This window comes from Peromyscus leucopus, chromosome 1 (assembly GCF_004664715.2).
Source record: "Peromyscus leucopus breed LL Stock chromosome 1, UCI_PerLeu_2.1, whole genome shotgun sequence".
Classification (NCBI taxonomy): domain Eukaryota; kingdom Metazoa; phylum Chordata; class Mammalia; order Rodentia; family Cricetidae; genus Peromyscus; species Peromyscus leucopus.
This window is the reverse complement of record NC_051063.1, coordinates 71,518,789-71,534,919: the sequence shown is the minus strand read 5'-3', so window position 1 is coordinate 71,534,919 and position 16,131 is coordinate 71,518,789. Positions and strand designations below refer to the sequence as shown.

The 16,131-nt window shown below is 52.4% G+C and overlaps 1 protein-coding gene and 1 long non-coding RNA gene across 7 annotated transcripts in view; one reads left to right on the top strand and one right to left on the bottom strand.

Moving 5' to 3' along the window:
- The window catches only part of Ctbp2 (C-terminal binding protein 2), a 139,341-nt gene that overhangs the window by 12,424 nt on the left and 110,786 nt on the right, over positions 1-16,131 (bottom strand). For 5 of the 6 annotated variants that reach the window (XM_028868689.2, XM_028868709.2, XM_028868698.2 and 2 more), the window contains 2 exons: positions 2,992-3,146; positions 2,631-2,775 (listed from right to left, as the gene is read on the bottom strand). In XM_028868689.2, the coding sequence (XP_028724522.1) occupies positions 2,631-2,775; positions 2,992-3,146 (300 nt within the window). Of the gene's footprint in view, positions 1-2,630; positions 2,776-2,991; positions 3,147-6,471; positions 6,539-16,131 lie in introns of those variants that run through there. The other variant, XM_037209748.1, reaches the window with a different exon arrangement.
- LOC119088790 lies at positions 6,636-15,693 on the top strand. Its single transcript, XR_005092519.1, has 3 exons — positions 6,636-6,736; positions 8,714-8,881; positions 13,548-15,693. It is a non-coding gene; the product is annotated as an uncharacterized LOC119088790 (long non-coding RNA).

Sequence of the window (16,131 nt, the reverse complement as noted above, 5' to 3'; positions counted from 1 at the left end):
TTAATCATTGGACAAGAAGAGGAACCATCTTGCCAGAATTGGCAGACAGTGGTCCGTTGATCATTGAGGTGGGTCTTCTTGCAGACATGCCGAAGGGTTCTGAGGACATGTTCTCCCTGGAGCACCTTCGAGGGCTAATTCCCAGATGGTTCTGACGTCCACAGAGAAAGACCATGGTTTTAAATGAAGATATGTAGGAGTCACTCGGTGGAGCAGAGCACCCTTCTGAGGAGAGGCCCCGGGTGGTATGCATGTTCTCTGCAGCACCGGGGTCAAGAGTGGGTTTCTGACCTGCCCGGCCTGCAAGTGCTGCCTCGGCGTTAACCCCTGACAGGCTGCACCTACAGTTCGAGGGCTCCCTAAGACCCAGTTACCATTACCGGCTAGGTCCCCTGTCTTCTGCTCCCTTCCAGGAACAGGGCCCACACGCCACCTGCCACTCTTATCTTGCTACTCCAAGGGTCTGCTGGCTGACTGACAGGGGCCATCTATGGAGGAAAGTCCATTTCCCTAGATGTCTTCTGAGCACCCACCCCAATCACAGTGGACCACGATAGTAACAGTGTGACACTCATGTCCCCTTTACACTTTTCAAAGCTCTGGGCCCCAGGACTCTGGGAAAAGGCTCCTTTCTGGCCCTAGACAGTCTGTTTCTTGGACTGGAGAGGCTGGCCATGGACAGAACTGTGTGGGAGGGGCAATGGACTAGAGAGCTGTGTGTCTTCCTGCACAGTCCCAACTCAGGGAATTCAGTTTTATTCCTGACACATACATGTCCTTTTTTGTTTGTTTTTTCTAAACAGGGTGTCTCTGTGTAACAGCCCTGGCCTGGAATTTGCTTTGTAGACCATGCTGGCATTGAACTCAGAGATCCTCCTGCCTCTACCTCCCAGAGTGCTGGGATTAGAGGCATGCACCACCACTGCCCGGCTCAGATACATGTTTTTAAACACAAGCATACTTGCTCATGTCTTGGAAACTTTCCTTTCTTTTAAAAGTCAGTATCTCACTAAGTAGCTGAGGCTGGCCTTGAACTTGCTATGCCGACCAAGTTGGCCTCTGTCTCCCCCATACTGGGATTAAAGGTGTACACCACCACACTGGGTAGTTGGTTTTTTGTTTTGTTCTTAAATTAAATTCAAGTATGTGGCCTCACACCAACCACACCAAGTTTCTTTGTGGCCAAAGAGAAGCTCAGCTGTAAACGGGAAACGCACATGGCTGGTCAGGCTGGGGACACAGGAAGCCATCATTACCCAGGACTCTGGAGAAAAGCCCGGACTGAATATGACTGCTTCTCCTTTCCCTGAGGTGTCTCCCATCTTCCCCTGTGAGGCTGCTCCCTCCAACAAACAGACTGTGGGCGCAGGCTGATGCCACCCGGGTTCAGCTTCCTTGGCCCTTTTCTTACCCTGGGGTTCAAGGTAACTGCTGCCCTAAATGCAAAGGAACTAACAACTAAAGCAAGTGTCCACTCAAGACTGTGAAGGGAAGCGGGATCGGGTCAGGGCTGCCTCAGGAGCCAGCCTGGCCAGCATAGCCCTCCCTGGGCTATGGACAGAGCTGCTAAGTCTAGCTTCAGGCCTGGTGCAGGGATGACATGTGGGAGGCATTGCCCATGCCTGGCTTTCCTGTCCTAGGAGTTCCAGGAGCCCTTGGGGTGAGGCAGCGGCAGATGGCAGGCCCAGGCCCCACGACAAGAGCATTAGCACGGCCAGGCTGCTGTGGCGGCCATCAGCTCCTGGGTTTCCAGTTATTCTAAGTTTATAGCAAATCCGTGGGCCTCACGAATTAAGAGGTGACACCCTTCAGGAACAGACCACATACTGTGACGCTGGGGCCTCTCCCAATGAACCCCGTAAGCCCAGGCTCAGAGTCAGGGGGCTCGGCCGACAGTGTACAGCAGTTCTCACGGGGGGGGTGTGGACAGGGAGTCGTCCCCTGTGCCATTCAGGTACCCCACCTTCCTGCTTGGCTTTCTACCTGCCTCCTGTGGTTTTCTCTGGGAAGCCCCCTGGGCCTGGTGGCAGGCGATGGTCTGCTTGGTGTGCTCTGTGAGAGGAACTCACTAGTCTACTAAGATCTCTCAAGATCTTCCAGCCCCTGAACCTGCTAGGAGCTGAGGCTGAGCAAAGACACAGCTGCATGGGAAATGGAAACTGGGGGGACCCCAATTACTCAGGGTCGGAGAATCTGAGCTGGCTTTACCCAAGCAAGGCAGTGTAAGGAGATGATTTGACCATGGCCGTGGTTACCAGATGTTTGGGAGGGTCTACACTTGGCTGTACGGTGTGCTTTGATCTAGCAAGGGGGTGGTCTTTCGGCCCGCCCCTTGGCATGTTCTAAAAAGCCTTTTGAATAAATCTTCGGGGCTGTTCGGTACTAATGCAGGCCTCCCAAAGCTGTCCTGTGTTCCTGTCTTTCTATCTGGTATTTTCTTGTTATCTCTCTCTCCTCCTCTAGAAAAGGCGGGAAAGGTAGGAGCTCGACTCCCACAGCCTCCCACAGGAAACAAGACCACCTCAGGAACCAGCTGCCAGGACAACGACCTGCCCTGCATTCTGCCTCCTGCCCCTTACCCTGTCCACTGCGCATGGCTCCCAGGCAGCCAGCAAGGCTCTCTGACTCACCGAGCTCACCAGCAGCCTTGATGTCCACGTTGTCATAGCCGCTGCCAATTCGCACGATCACTCTCAGGGCCTTGAACTTCTCCAGGTCTTCCCTGGTGAGGGTGATAGTGTGGTACATCATGGCACCCACAGCCTCATTCAACACCTGCGGGCAGGGACGTGAGTCACAGGTCAGAGCCCCTGGGCACCCACAGAGATTTTGTTAGCAGAATTATAGAACGGGGACATGGCAGAGTAGGGGCCCGAGGGCGGCACAGTGGACTAAGGGCATCAGGAATTCCAAACATGGCGTTCCTGTGTATAATTTGCTTACTGACATCAGTTGGCCTGGAGGGACCAGGTGGGGTAGGGTGTAACCTACCTTCTCATGGATTTCCTGAGTGGACTGTGCATCGCAGAAGGCCACAGTGGCCAGGTCCTTCAGGATGGGCATCTCCACAGTACAGTCTCTGCCATCCAGCAGTGCCACTAGGGGGCGGGGGTGCAGGGGGCCGTTCATGATCTGGGGGCGGATACCTGTAAGGAGAGAGGAAAAGTGTGGTGAGGGGAGGGCGTGAGGGGACATCTTCTCAGTGGTCAATGCCAAGGCGAGCAGAGAGCACACAAGCCTGGTGGAGCCAACGGTGACGTCCAAGGCAGGACATGACACAGCTTTACCAGCTAATGGGGCGGGGTGGGGTTGGGTTCCTAGACCACAGGTTCCTAGATCAAGGTTCTGTATGAACTCAGTTGACTCTAATTGTGTAGCTCACTTGAAGTGCCCCCTAAAGTAAAACTCTGGGCCAGTGAGATGGCTCAGGGGGTAACGGCACTTGCCTCACGACCTCAGTCGACAACTCCCACACTGTGGAAGGAGAGAACCAACCCCTGCAAGTTGTCCTATGCTTTCCACATGTGAACAAACACAGACATATACACATAAGAAATGCAAAGGAAACCAGGCGATGGCGGCGCACGCCTTTAATCCCAGCACTCAGGAGGCAGAGCCAGGCGGATCTCTGTGAGTTTGAGATCGCACCCTTCCCACAGAGTGAGTTCCAGGAAAGGCGCAAAGCTACACAGAGAAACTCTGTCTTGAAAACAAACAAACAAACAAACAAAAACAACAACAACAAAAACAAAACAAAACAAAAACCAAAAAAAACCCCCCAAAACAACAACAAAACACTAAAGAAATGTGGAAAATAAAACAGGCACCATTTAAAAATAAAAATTAAGGCAACATGAAGCTAATTGCAGCCTGATACTTCTAGATCAAACCCAAGTCCCCAAGACTGAGGCCACACAGCGGGCTCATTCACCCACGAAAGCACAGGCCCACTGGGTCCCAAAACAAACAGGCCAGCATAAAATAAAACAGGAGCAAACGTGTAGGCATCTTGTTCTAAAAGAACTTCCCAAAGAACTCCTAAAGCAAGCAGGCAGCTGTAGCACGAATTCTAATTGGTCTTATTAATTAAAAAAAAAAAAAAAAAAACAAAAAACAAAAAAACAAAAAAAACCCAGTGCCAGATATTGGGGTAAATGCTGAAAGATCAGAGAGACAAAGGAACAACAAGCCACAGACACCTCTCACCTCACCAACTCCTCAGCTGAAAGTGAAGGAGCGCCCCTCTCCTTCTGCCTTATATTCCTTTTCTCCACCCAGCCGTATCACTTCCTGTCTCAACCTCCCTAGTGCTGGATTAAAGGCGTGTGTGCTTCCCAAGGACTGGGAGCAGAGGCATGAGATCCCAAGTGCTGGGACTAAAGGTGTGCACCACCACTGCCTGGTCTCTATGGCTAACAAGTGGCTGGCTTTGCCCTTTGATCTTCAGACAAGCTTTGTTAGAGCAGACACAAAATGTCACCACAGGCAGCCCTAGCCCTCCACCCTGTGAAGTGAAGGCAAGCTGTACACAGAGGCTTGGAGAACCAATACCCAAAAGGAACACAGCCTAGTCATGCTGGCCAGCTTCCCATGGGGCCAATATGGAGATGGAATAGGGAGGGACGCCATCCCGATGGTACCCAACTGCGTATTCTCCGCTGAACTCTGCTGGTCCTCCAGGATGCAGCCCTGCTGGGGCACCTTTCCTCCCAACTGTCCATACAGCAGACTGGACAGGTTCGGACACCCACAGCACAGCAGCACCTGATCCTTTGGGATCACCTGTCCGGGAGCTCCTGACTTTTGTTCTTCCCAGTCAGCCTTTCCCTCTTGACTGGAGTCATCAAAGTCCCATGCTCTGGACCCAGCTTTGGGGACACTACACCGCCATGACATTGGCAAGGGGCAAGGTCTGTTTCCTTGTCGTGGAGACAAAAATCGACACTGGACAGCTTTCAGATAACCACATAAAGTTTCCCAGCATCCTAAAGCCCCACACCATGTAGAGGGAAGGAGGTATCTGGCCAGGACTGTTGCCTTTCCCTCCTCACGCTGAGGGGTTTGGGCGGTCCAGGCCATTACTTCAAGCTAAGCGGTCTCCTTCCTTCTAGTCAGTCATTCCCTTTCACAGAAGCTGTCCACAGTGTGGTAGGACGTGGCTGTTCCTCCTGCCAGGGATCTCTCTCAGATCCTACAGGGAACACAGGCTGCTGGAACCACGTGGCCTTTATGTGAGCATTAAGGTACCCAAAGCCTCGCCTGCAGGCCTCTCCCTCTTTGCTGAAGAGCTTTCCTTGACCGATGATTGACGTGGCAGGGCCCAGCTCACTATGGGCTGGTGGTCCCGGATGCTGCAAGAAGACGGACTGAACAACTCATGGGAGCCAGCCAGCAAGTAGCCTTCCTCGGTGGCTTTTGCCTTAGCTCCTGCCCTGGCTTCCGTCAGCAACGGACTGTGACCTCAGAGGTGTAAGCTGGAACAAACCCTTCCCTCCCCAAGTTGTTTACAGTCATGTTTCCTCACAGCAATAGAATCCCTAAGACAGCCCTCCCAACGAAAGCTCCTGGGCCGCCTTTGAACTAACCGCTGGGTAGGGGCCTGGACACGAGGGATCCTCTTGTATCACACAGGCGCATGGAGCTGGCCACACACTGCAGTGAGAAGCTGAGGAAGGACATGCTTTCCTGAGAGCTGTGTCCATCTTCCTCGGGCGCCCTCACCACCACTGCATGCGGGTGACATCCTCGCACCATACCTCTGCACAATCTCAGGACAGACAGTGAGCTCAGAGCAGAGAGAATGTTTCTGTCCCCGTCTTACAAGAACAAGCTGGGTTGAAAGGGAATCATGGACCATCTCAGCCTGAATAGCAGCCAGATCCTCATGTTGAAGCATTCCCGGCGTGCACCTGTTACCTGCCTGAGACTCTGAAGCACATGGTAGGGTGCCTGAGTGGTCCCAGTTCTAAAATCCTCTCACATTGGCAATGGCAAGTTGCGAACAGGTTACACCCCACGTCCTCACTGGCCCATGGCTCAGATAACTAACAGGTTGGTCCTATGAGGAAACAAATGGCCTCAATATTCCCTGTCCTTAGTAGTCCAGGTGAGACCCCCCCCCAGGTCACAGAAGGGGAAGTGAGGTGACAGTGATTATCCCACAGTTGCTCATGTGTTCATCCTGTCACTCAGCTACAGAGTGCCATCTGCTAACCCAGATGAGCACTCAAGCTGAGGTATGTAAGGTTCTGACAATAACCCTGCCTTCTTTTTACTAAGAAAGAGGGTAAAGTGGCCAACTTCCAAGAACATGGGTTGAGGGTATCAGTATCAGACACACAGTATCAGACCACACAGGTCAGAGCTCCTTCCCCGGTCTCCCAAGAAGCTTGGTTTTGGAAAAGGCTAGCAGGATGGGTCACTTTGCCACATCAGAAGTTCAGGTATTAATTACCTAGTAATTTACCCCACCTTGCCAAGGAAGACAGTGCCAGGAACAAGCCAGAGATCTAGAGCCATCCAGTACATCTGGAGCGGCTGAGAGCCACCATCTAAGATGTCCATCCACGGCACCAGAGCATGTTATCTGTTACCCGGGTAACAGACTCCAGGTTGCCTAGTGATCAGTTCTCTCCCTGACTAGGTCTCCTTTTTCTTTGGTGCATCCCATCCTTTGTTCTTTCCCTCAGCTGAGGTGGGTCCACAGCACCCCGAGGACACCTGGCCAAGGCCTGAGGTATGACTCCCAGTGGGGAAACCTCTGATATCCAGGCAAAAGGGAGGAGCAGAGGCAACAAGAGACCTGTTGGCTAGGGAAGGATGCTGAACGGGGGTGGCAGGGTCAGTGGCAGTGATAGTATGGAACCTGGCATAGAGTGGCCGAGGAGCAGCGTTACAGGAGCCACCTGACCCAGGGTATGAGGAGGAGGGCTGCGACCCTGCCCACGGCATTTCGGGGAACACAAACTCAGAGAGCCCCGATGATCTCAACACAGAGCCAGCTTCCGGCAGACCTCCTCCCCACCTCTTTCAACAGTTCTGAAGAGTGTACCATCTTAACAGATTAGGGTGCCAGGGGCACATCTCGGTGTAAAGCACCTTTACATTAACATGACACACACAGGACCCTCAGAGGCTGGGATCAGTCTTCAGGTTGGCCCCTGGCCTGGAGCGGTGGCTCATTTCTTCAATAGAGGAATTTGAGGGAAGAAGGCCCAAGGCACAGTACTTGAGGAGGCGTCCTTCCAAAACTGGAGTTTAGGATAGATACGCTCACAGTTTTTCCGCATAGCCAAACCCTAAGACTGACGGGGACCTGGCGATGCCGCCATCATTCCCAGCCTCCCACACACTGGAGACACACCCGATGACAAGGTGTTCAGTGACTATGCAAAATGATGATGTGTCCCTCTACCCCTCTCCACAGACTCCTTCTACCCAGCAACAATTAGGCTTCTTATGGGAATGGAGGCAGTATCCCACTGCTGAAAGCCTACCGAGCATTATACGTGGGACAGAGAAAGAACTCAGTCAGTTCCCCTGGAGTGAATTCCTAGCCGGCTCCAGGATTGCCTCTATACAACATGCATGGAACTTGCTCATCTGTCTATCTGGACCATGGCGCTGTAGGTGGTCCCTGGTATAATATAGCTTGGAGAGGAAGCCGCTCCCCAGTAACGTTAGGTTAGAGAACGTCAAGTACAACCACCACCACCCCCAAGCTCAGTGGTTCAGATTTGTGCCAGCCACCCCGGTAATGCCAGGTTCAAGGGCCCTGTAGACCTCTAGTGACCTCTATCTAGAGAGGTGGGCAGCTTTCTGGCCAACCAGCTTCTGTGCCACGGTAGCTGGAAAAAGCACTGTATGATACTGCATGTCCAGAAACGCACGATCTCACCCAACGTACAGAGCTATGAGCAGACCCGCCATCCATTCCCCTAAAGTATTAGGATGTTATGGATACATTATAGTGTAAAGCACATTTACGTTAACATGAAAAATGGATGGCCCCACCCCCCCAAACCCCCAAACCCTGCCCCGGGACTTCCCTCCTCAGGGCTTTGAGGACAGAAAGGCTGGAGTTATCATCTCCTGGCTCGGGATCTGCCCCATGGCTGTCATGCTTCCCAAAGCAGCATTACTAGGAAGGACATGTGGTGATCCTGTCCCACAGCCTTGCCCTGTCTTTCTGAGGCCCACTTTCCATTTTCTTGAATACTGTATGCGTAAGGGTAAAGAAAGAAAGGAATCCATTTCTAAAATGTGGTCTGGATCTGTTTCTGTTGCTTGCAGATTGAGAATCGACCTGCAGGGGATGGAGGGACAGGGCTCAGTGGTTAAGAGGAGCTGGGCTCCATTCCTGGCCCCCACATGGTGATGACAACCATCACTTCAGGTCCAGGAGCTGTGGCGGCCTCTTGTGGCCCCTACGGGCACTGCCTGCACCGGATGCACATACATATATACATGCAAGCAAAAATGCCCATATACATAAAAGAATAAGTAAGAACCTAAATGCTTTTGGATTCCCAAGCAAAGTAGGCTTTGTGAAGTGAGCCACAATGTGAGCATGTTCCCAAAGGTTCTTCACGGGGACTTTGGTCCTGAGTCCTTACTGCAGCTGGGTGTGTTCTTGGAAGGGCGTGAGAGTTTGTGAGTTATCTCCAGAGGATGCTGTAAAATGCCAGCCTGCCCGCCCTGCTTCCCATTACAGGCACTGCCACCATCCTCTGTGCACGATCTCACCATGATGCTACCTACTGGGACAGAAGCTGGCAATGTACTCTGGAAGTTCTGACACCTTACACAGGCATGCTGGGATTAGGAGACAGAGACCAGGAGCTCATGGACGGCACCCAGACAGAGCCTCTTGTACGCTGAGGTTAGTTTGCTGGAACTCTCTAGATGTTCTCCATCAGCTGTCCTGACTTTCTGGGTTGCATCATATTGCCACCCGCAGGCCACTGATTTTAAATTAACCTGCTGGGCTGCAAAACCTAAGGGATATACCAGGAGTGGCAAGGTCAAGGCGGTCAAACAGCCCCTAGAGAGATTCCAAGATGAAAGCGTGCCATCCATGGACTGCTGTGTGCCTAGCAAGAAGCCAAGTGTGTAAATGATTCATTACTAGCTCTGAGACCCATGAGATAACTGGGGGAGCCACTGAGTCTATGGGTAGCTCCCAGCCTTACGCACAGGGATACGAAACCTAGAAGATGGAGCCAGTGACGCAGACCCAGGAGCTGCTACCACCTGCAAGGTAAACCCCTCATGGGGCCCACTGGAGTCTCCCCAGTGTTGTAAGACAAGCCTCCCCTTCAGGATGGACTTCTCCCTATTATATATATGGCCACTTTTCAGTAGGCCCTAACCCTCTTGGCGGGACACAATTTCTAGAAAGTCAGGTGGAAAACCAGAACTGAGATGTGACGTGTGTGTGTGTGTGTGTGTGTGTGTGTGTGTGTGTGTGTGTGTGTGTTTACCAGAGGCTTGGGCTTCACAATGCAAACCCCAAATTGAGGCTCAGCCTTAAAGCACCCCAGCATATGACTGCGAGGAGAGGAAGCTGCGTCTCTCGTTCTGCCAATGCACTTAAACACATGTAGAATGGTCTCCAACCTGCCAGTGTGGGGATACACACAACAGCAGCTGTGGTGGTAGGGGGGGGGGCAGCCAAGACCACCCCGCTCCCTGCTGGGAGGCCCCAGAGACACTCAGAGGCAGCCATTCAGATGGGACATCTTTCTAAGGGCCACCACTTTGCGTCACACCATCTGAAAGGTCAGAAAACACCACTTTGATCAGAAACCTCAGCTTTTGGTTGGCACAACTCTGAGCTCACAGGCCTTGCGGATTCAGTGCCCCTCAGCACCAGGGTACACCACACCAGGGCCTGCTGAAATCTCCCTGCCAGGCACTGGTGACCCTGACCTACTCTTGTAATGTGGAAAGGAGCCTGAAGGTCATTTACCTACGACACAAACAAGATGAGCCTGGAATGAAGCAGGGACGGGTGGGGCCACCAACACTAGCAAGGGCCACCAACACAAGTGTAAGGCACCACTCAGCTGCACAGAGGGGCAGTGGCTTCTTTAGAAGATCCCATAATCCTTCAAACCCGAGGGCTAAGCTGTGCCAGATTCTGAGAAGAGTGTATCATAAAATGCCCAGGATGAAGAAGAACCACTGGCTGAAAGGTTACCATTATTTCTAGAATCATCTACTAGGGAGCAAACAAAAACTAACAGATGCACCCCGGAAGGGCAAGGGCCCATGGTAAGCCCCATGAACAGGCAAAGATGGTTGAGAAAGGGCCAGCCCACTGTTACAGCATACGCCTCGAGGAGCCAGCTTGTCACCAGGCCCTCTGAACTCAGGAGCTAGGGTGCTCTCTAGGTGAGACTCAGGGAGGGCCATGAGACGCTGGGCTAAGCAGGTTGGTTTGCTTAATACACCTTGTATTTTAGTGGGTTACAGTTCAAGTGAGAATCGTCTAGGCCTCCATGATCACCCACCAGGTGCGCACAGATTGCTGCTCCAAATGCCTGGGCCATGGCCATGGGCCCTGGAGGCTTCCTGTGTGACTGCTGCTAACCCAACGTTGTGTGTGCACCTGTATGTTTGGGTGTGGTGCCGTCCAGAGTGAAAGTAGAGAGTCCTACTGTGTGGAAACATCGTTGTTTCCAGTTCAGTAACAGGAAGGCAAACTTAGACTACCCTGCTATCCCAAGGAGACCAGCATCTGCCGTTACGTCAACTGGCTCCACCCAGAACCCGAGACAGACATCTCTGCAGCTCATCCAGAGTGCTCAAACAAGGGAAGTGACAGAGGAAACTTTCTCTTTCCATGACAGCCTGGCTTGTGTGATTTGGGGACTGGGCTTCTGTCACCTGCCAGTCTCCGGCAGCTCTTGGTGCTCCAAAATGAAATGTCTCCTAACCAATTCCTTGTCTCGAGAATCCAGCCAGTACGCAGCACATCTCTGCTGACCTCAGACTTGAAGTGGGTCCCTGAAGAACATTACCAGAAGCTGACCAGGAAGGACATGTCCTAATGCACAGCCAAGGGCACCGTTTCCACTGCAGTTTTTGCTAAAATGGGTTGCATGTCCTATTTAGCACCAAGGACAGAAGACAGGCTGGAAGGGTGAAGTCCCGGGCTTGTGGGTACAGTTATCTCTAAGTGTGAGGGTGTATTAGTTCCTCAAGTGATGGACTTTTCCGCTTCCCAGTGTGGCACCCATGTCCCTGGAGACCCCCTCATCTGTCTTCTGGGAGGAACATTTATCTATAAGCCTACTTCAATCAGTTGGCTTCTGGGTGGGGGGTGGGGGTGGGGGTAGGAACACCCTTCTTTTCCTGCAACCTTGCTCTGAGAGCCGATCACAGTCCCTGACATCTGAACCTGTGCTGCCTCGGCCTCTTGCGCACGTGGCCGTGACACCCGAGCTCAGCTGCAGAATAAAATCTCAGGACTTGGCCAGAGAAGAATCTTAAAATCTTAAACGGACAAACTCAAGTTAGAAGGGGGTGCTCCCCGGAAGCTAGCTCCCAGAACTCGGTGGACTTCCTGTTCACGGCTTGGGATTCCGCAGAGTCAACCCTGGTCCTGCTGACTGACTCACTTTGCCTTCTCGGGGGCTGTGACTCCTGTGAGGCCAAGCTATGGATATCCAGGCTGTAATTCTCCAGGGGTTGTGGCTACCCAGAGCCTTTAAATCAAGGCCTGACTGTCAAGGTCATGGGTTGGGTGAGTGCAACATGCTGGAAAGACCATGGAGAGCGACTCCCTCCACTGTGCAGCCGAGGCGGAGAGGAAAAGGCAGCTATATGCAGCTCTAGGGTCCCCGGATCGGTCTCTCTCCTGAGGCACGGCCCCCATCCCCATGTGAAGCACATTCAGTGCTGGGGAATTAGGCCGCTTACAGAGTATACTTATACTTTCCAGACCTGGGCACTGGCTTAAATGTAGAACAGTAAGCCCCGCCCGTCTCTAGCCACTTTCCCATTACTGGCTTTCAATAGACATTAAAAACGACGACGATGACAACAAATCCCTTTTGACTTTTGAGACAGCGTCTCACTATGCAACCCAGGCTGGCCTGGAACTTGCTATGTAGCTCAAGTTGACCCCAAACTTGCTACTCCAGAGTGCTATGAATTACAGACACGTGCATCCACCCCCAGCTCTTCAGAATTTTAGTGAAGTAATGAAATCACACATCCACAAGCCGGATGGAATGCACATGAAACAGTGGCCCTGTATTGTCTACATGGTCACAACTGTGGAATCAAGGCAGCCTTACGAGTCCCTGTTGAGGCACATGCAGGTTACAGGAGCCACCCCTGTACCGCTCTTCCTTAAATCCTGCGTCGCTGATGCCTAAAAGCAGGTTTTTCCAACACAGAAAGTGAGGCCGAGGGGCACGATTCTCAAGGTCACGGAGAAGGGCTTCACTCAGTTCTACCCGACGACTCCAGAGCTTGAAGGAGAAGCTGGGGCTTTTCTAGTGGTGTAAAGGGGACTGGCTGGCCCACGGCCACCATGCCTAGGCACTCTAACAGTGACCCAAACACCAGGCCAGGCCAGGGATACAGTCAAGAAAACGCATCAAGCCTTCTAGAAAGGATGCCCAAAGCACCTCCTCCATCGCTACCTTAGTGGGAAGGTTGGTCTTCAGATTCAGCCGCCCTCACTGAACAGACCCTCCCATCAACCACACCTCCGTCAAGAACTGCACTGGGCCAAGGATCTCACCAGGCAGGGTTGGTTCCTCCCTCCACAGCGGGGTCTTCGGCTTTGAGGCCTAAGGAAAAAACTACCGTGATAGGAACTGTCACCCAATGTAGCACCAACGAAGAGAAAAACTCCAAATTCCCTTTGATTTTTTACAAGGCCTCTGAGACCCACGCCTGAGGCTTGGTGGCCGGTCACCAGAGACCTCAGAACCGTAGTCTAGGGATAGATACCAGATCACTCTTCACAGTGGCCTGCGACTCAACATGTCCTGATGGACATGCCAGGTAAGACATCCCCCTGGCTCGGAGGTTAAAAACAGAATCCCACAAATCTGTGTGTGACTTTCTCTGCAGGAACAGCCTTGAGGCGACCTGCGGCTGGTGTCTCAGATGCCCTGAGCTTTGCATGCACTACTAGCCCACGGGCCAGACAAGGTGTGATGAAACCCCGAGATAGCCAGAGACTCTTGGGCTTCTGCCAAGGCTCTGACTCAGAAGGAACATCCTCCCACAAAGCCTCAGGCAGAGAGAGAACTCAGGGACCACACTTCAGCCATAACGAGCAAGGTCAGGAGGGCCGGGGAGCAGGCTGTCCCACTCTGGGGCTCCCACAGCCACTCTCCAGCAGCCTAGGTAGGGTGCCCTTCCAGCCAGTAACTGGTAAGAGAAGACGACGACGAAGAAGGGTTCCAGAGGACAGAATCCAAAGCGAGTACCTGTCAATCAAAGCTCCCTGTGTATTTCTGCTATTAATTCCCCGTGGCACGTGAGGTGTTTATTGCGCATCTGTTTCTTCTACTTTCAATCAGGCCAGGGAAGAAAGATCTTTTCCACCTGCCTCCGACACACTAGCCGAGTTTTCCAGAGAAAGAGCAGCCTGGAACATGTCTCCCAAGACACCTCTCTCTCCTTTCCTGTCACGAGACTCGTTGACCAGATTTTGATGAATGCGCACTGTGCACAGGCCAGCAAAGTAGAAAAGCATGCTTGCAAGCTAGTGACCCACTGATGGAGAGACCCACGCACCTCTGCAGAGGCCAGGGCAGAGCAACACGGGAGGACAAACAGCGTTGCTGAGGACTGCAGGCAGGAACCACAGATACCTACCTTCCCCTGAGTATGGCCCATGTCCTGTGTGGCCCCAGAGCGAGGCCTGGCTGGTTCAGAGGCACATCCTTCCTAGTCGTAAAAGAAATGTAAGTACACAAAATTCCAACCTCCCACGTCGCCCATGCTCCAACCTGGTGCCTTTGCTCTGGTCTCCAGCTACTGCCTTGCAGAACTGGATGCTTATAAGGTGGTGCATCCTGACAGGGTGTGAGTAGTTCTTAAATGCTAACTAAAACTGTGCCCATGGCAACAGAGAATGCCAGAGACTAAACACAATGGAAGACTAGAACAGGAAAGAAACCTGCCTGAGGAATGTGGAAGTGGACAGGAACCTGCAGAGCCCACGCGTGGTCCCTGGACATCAGAGGCCCAGCTCACCCTGATGTCAAGGTCATCTGAGACAGTTTTCACCATGCGGTCCTAATTGGTCTGGAACTATGTAGCCCATGCTGGACCAGAACTTGTGGCGATACTTCTGCCTCCCAAGTGAAGGGCTACAGAGGCCTGAGCCTTCATCATGTTCTGACTCTCCTTCTGAAGGCTGAGAGCTACTGTGTTCAAGTACCCCGGGGTCCCCCTGCCCACCCGGCACAGGGGCTTCAACACAAGCTAGGGGACAGAGGAGAGAGGATGTGCCAGTTTGCAGGGCCTTTTGTGCATGAACCGGGAGGCAGCAGCAATTGGGATGGCACAGGCCTGTGTGCCCCAGGTGCTCACATCACAAAGGCACAGTGAGAGGCACAGCCGACTCATGCCCGAGGACTAGGTTGTCTGTGGGCACTCTGTGTCCATTGAAATCAAGCAGCTCATCCCTGGGAGTGGAACACATGTTACTACCCTGTCCCTCCAAAGGGGGCTGGGGCCTGGCAGACCTGACTCAGTACTCTCTCCACACCACCCAGGCCCAATGCCCAGAAGCACAGATGTTACTGTCATGTTGAAGCTAAGGCGGCCCCTGGGGTCAGCAGAAGAGGGAAGAGGCCACGTCTGCTTCACTTTCTTCGTTCTGCATGAGTTTTTCAGGCTCACAAAGAAGGGGACCCTTGAGGACCCTCCTGGAGGCTCTCCATCTGTGAGGCCAGCAGGCTGACTCTCCCAAGTGTGGCAGCTGGTCAGGGTCTGCACCCCCTCCTCTCCAAAGTCACTTTTCTATGTATTCTAGGTTCAAATCCCCACACAGAGGGAAACACCAGAACGCACCAAGTAACATTTATCTCTCTATATATTAGAGGTTTCTGACAGAAAGGCCCCAAGCAGGGCGGCCAGCTTTGAACGGGATAGGTATAGGAAAATGGACCACCGAACTCGGTACTCCATTCTCCAGACAAGAGTTCCTACTGTCCATTCCGGCGTGGACATGCGGAACTAAAGAGGGAGCAGCCACTCTCCGGGGCCCAAAACTACATGGAAGAGTCGAGCAACTTCATTTGGAATGAAGCTTTGATGAGCCTGAATGAAAATGATAAAGATAATAAAAAAAATATGGGCAGCTGCTGGAACACAAGGAAGGCCAAGGACGCAACAGGACCCGAGAGGTGACAAGAAAGTGAACTCAACCCTAGAGACAGCAATTCGTTAGCTAGGCGGTCAAGAGGACACAACAGGGTCATTCGGAAAAAGCTCCCTGGCCATAAAAGCTCTCGGGTCCAGGCCTCAGTGCAACGAGTCGTGTAAGTGTTCCCTCATGAAATGCTACTAAGCTCCCAGAAGAACCTTCTACTTCTCCTTGTGTTCAAGCTCACCAGGAGTGGTCTCGTGTTCTAGCCTGGTTCTCCAGCTTCCTATTTTTTCCCCCTTTGTCCATTTAATCTTGTCCTGTTATAGTTGCTGACAGCTTGGCCCTGGTCCTCTAGGGACCAAAGAACAGCTTGCATGCCATTTAATCAAAGGAGAATGCTCTTCACCGTGAGGATGAAATTCCCCAACTCATACAGAAGAGTTTGGTCATGTGGTCAGAGCAGCTCAGGGCCAAGTGTAGCCCTAACTCAAGACAGGAACAGGCCAAGCACTCAGCAGAGGTCTAGAGTCTCACACAGAGGTCCTCCTTGGGCTTGTTCTATCTAGAGTAGTGAGTGGGTACAACCCAGAACGTTGGAACTTCAAGGAGGTCATCCAAAGAGCCCATCCTCAGAGCATGCAGAAAGCACTTCAAAGAAAGACATCCGAGGGAATCACTAGGGCCCCGTGGGAGCCATCCCCATCCTGATTTCTAATCAGATCATGTGTTCACATGGCATTAGAATCAACGCAATGGCATACCACACCATTGGATAAATAGATTTT